This window comes from Gavialis gangeticus, unplaced genomic scaffold (assembly GCF_001723915.1).
Source record: "Gavialis gangeticus isolate Ggan-Ray unplaced genomic scaffold, GavGan_comp1, whole genome shotgun sequence".
Taxonomy (NCBI): domain Eukaryota; kingdom Metazoa; phylum Chordata; order Crocodylia; family Gavialidae; genus Gavialis; species Gavialis gangeticus.
The window spans coordinates 5373256-5375587 of NW_017728980.1; the positions used below are offsets into that span (position 1 = coordinate 5373256).

The 2332-nt window shown below is 44.9% G+C and overlaps 1 protein-coding gene across 1 annotated transcript in view; it reads left to right on the plus strand.

Moving 5' to 3' along the window:
* Positions 1-1078, plus strand: part of BARX2 (BARX homeobox 2) — a 70187-nt gene extending 69109 nt beyond the window's left edge. Inside the window, exon 5 of the mRNA XM_019509243.1 lies at positions 12-1078. Within this exon, the coding sequence (XP_019364788.1) occupies positions 12-74 (63 nt within the window). The 3' untranslated portion in view covers positions 75-1078. The remainder of the gene's footprint in view (positions 1-11) is intronic.
* The last annotated feature ends 1254 nt before the right edge of the window (positions 1079-2332 follow it).

The window sequence follows — 2332 nt, forward strand, 5'->3', positions numbered from 1 at the left end:
TCTCCTCCGAGATGGGGAAGTCTCTAGAGCACACACCAGAGACCTCCCCCGAAGACCTAGGGCCATCCAGCTAAAGAGGAAAGAGGAGCAATGGAGGGAAAAAGAAACAGTGAAACCAAATGCATATGACCTTGTGTGTAAGTCAGAAGCTGGTGCACTTTGTGCCTTTGGGAACCAACCAACATGGGCCACTGTGGAACAAAGAAATCCAGTGCACATGGTGATGATCCTTCCCTTCCAGCAGTGTGTATATGCCCTCCCTGCAGATAATCAGTGGAGCCTGAGTACTTTTAGAGCTATCCTCCAAAGGAAACTGTGTCTAGAAACCTGAGACAGTCTGAAGAGACAGGAGAAGCCCAGGGCCTCTTTCCTGCTCTGGGAGGTGGTTAGGTAGTGATATGACTGTGTTGGAGGGTGCAGTGTGTTCGCTTGATCTTATCCTCGCCTTTTAAAGTAGAGAAAATGGACAAAATACTTAGCTTGGCCTCAGGACAGTGACTGCCAAGAAAAAGGGGGACTTTTAAAGCACGATTTTCTCATTTAACCAGCATCTGTTTCTCTTAGGGATGGGCCCAAGTTAAACATTTTTGGAGAGAATGCAGAGAAACCAGGGTTTTGCTTCACCTATTATAAAGATAGGGACACCTGAGCAAGATTCAGACCTGGGTCAGGGTTCAGACTTCAGACTTCCCTGGGAAGTTTGGGGCGATGCCATTGGAAATCCTGTGTCAACCCGGCATAAAGATAGACGTTCCAAGATAAAATTTGTATTGAGATCTAGGTTTTCGGGCTCCTCCAGAAGCTTTGGGGATAGTTGGATTTGGGATTTTTGCTTTGGGCTCATTTCTAATTTTGGGGGTTTTTTTTAAAAAGCATTTAAATGTTTTCAGGGTTTGGGGAGTGCATTGGAGTTAAAAAGTTGCTGAAGAAAGTTTGCATTTGTTTTTAGGACCTGTGTGCCAAGAACCGATATGCATCGTATTTCCTTAAGTCTTGTTAAGGGTGCATTTTTGCCCAAAGGCTGCAAGAGATGTATTAAGATAACATTTATTTTTTAATTAAAAATGAAATATATACATAAAGAGCTTATGCTATTTCTTTCCAAAGTTCTTGACAAAGGGTTTCTTCTCTGTATCACTTGGAGCAGGAGAAAAAGTGCAGAGAAAATATGAATGTCCAGAGCTTCCATTACAGTAAAGCGCTGTCTATATGTCTATAAATCCTCACAGCACCTCTGCTAGGTAGGTATGAAATCATTGTTAACCCAGATATGCAGGTGGGGAAGGCCCATGGGTACAGTGTGTGGCTCTCTCACAATTAGAACGTGTGTATAGCACTTGGATACCTGCTTCCCTCGTACGACAGCACTGGAGCGCCGTCTTTAAACAGCATCCCTGTGTGGAGTAGTACAATTTTGCCTTTTTCCCCCAATAAAGAACAGAGGCACAGATATACAAAGCAACTTGTTCAAAGTCATACAAGAAGCGCAGGGACGATATTGAAACTGTCTCCCCCCATACCTACCCTAGCATACTAACTACTCTATCAGCCTTGCCTATTCATTGTGAACTCTGTTCTTACCCTTATTCTGTCATTAATGGGACACATGGTTTGTCCATCTCTTTCCTCCATTTGCTGTGAATAATTGTGATTCAATGTATTTTTCAGTACTGAGAGTTAGTGCTGCATTGGCTTAGTGTTAGAGAGCTATGGTCTCTTGATCTGACCTTGTGGCACTGATCTGGGCTGGCACTTAGGAAATCTGGGTTCATAAGATCTCTGCCATTCACCTACTAGATGACCTTGCACAAGACCCTTGTCTCAGTGTATAAAATAAGGATAACAATACTGGCCCCTTCTGAAAGGTACTAATGAATAGCCGTGTATAATGGCCAAGGGCGAGTATTTAGAGAATGTCAGTGATTCAGTGCATGATTATATGATCAAATCTATCACACTCAGTAGCAGGTTCAGGGATTTGCTTAGCTTAAACACACAGTTTTTTGGGTTCACTTACTATCTCTTCCCAGTGTCTTTACTCTCCTGGGGCAAACTCCCCCCCAGCAGGAGTCAACATAAAAAACTCAGTCCATAAACCCAACGTGTATACTGCACCGGGTCTTCTCCCAGACCTGAAGAGGGTCGTCAGGCCTGGTTCTGCCGCCACTTGTCCACTCCCTCTCTTGTCCTTCCAGTCCCTTCATCCCCAGGAAAGCTCACTTACTGCACTCATGGTCTTCTGGGAGAGAGGCACTCCGGATGTGGTCCCCGGGCTCCTCCATGAGCTGACCCGCCAGCTCTCTCCCTCTCAACGCTCCTGCTCCTATCCCTG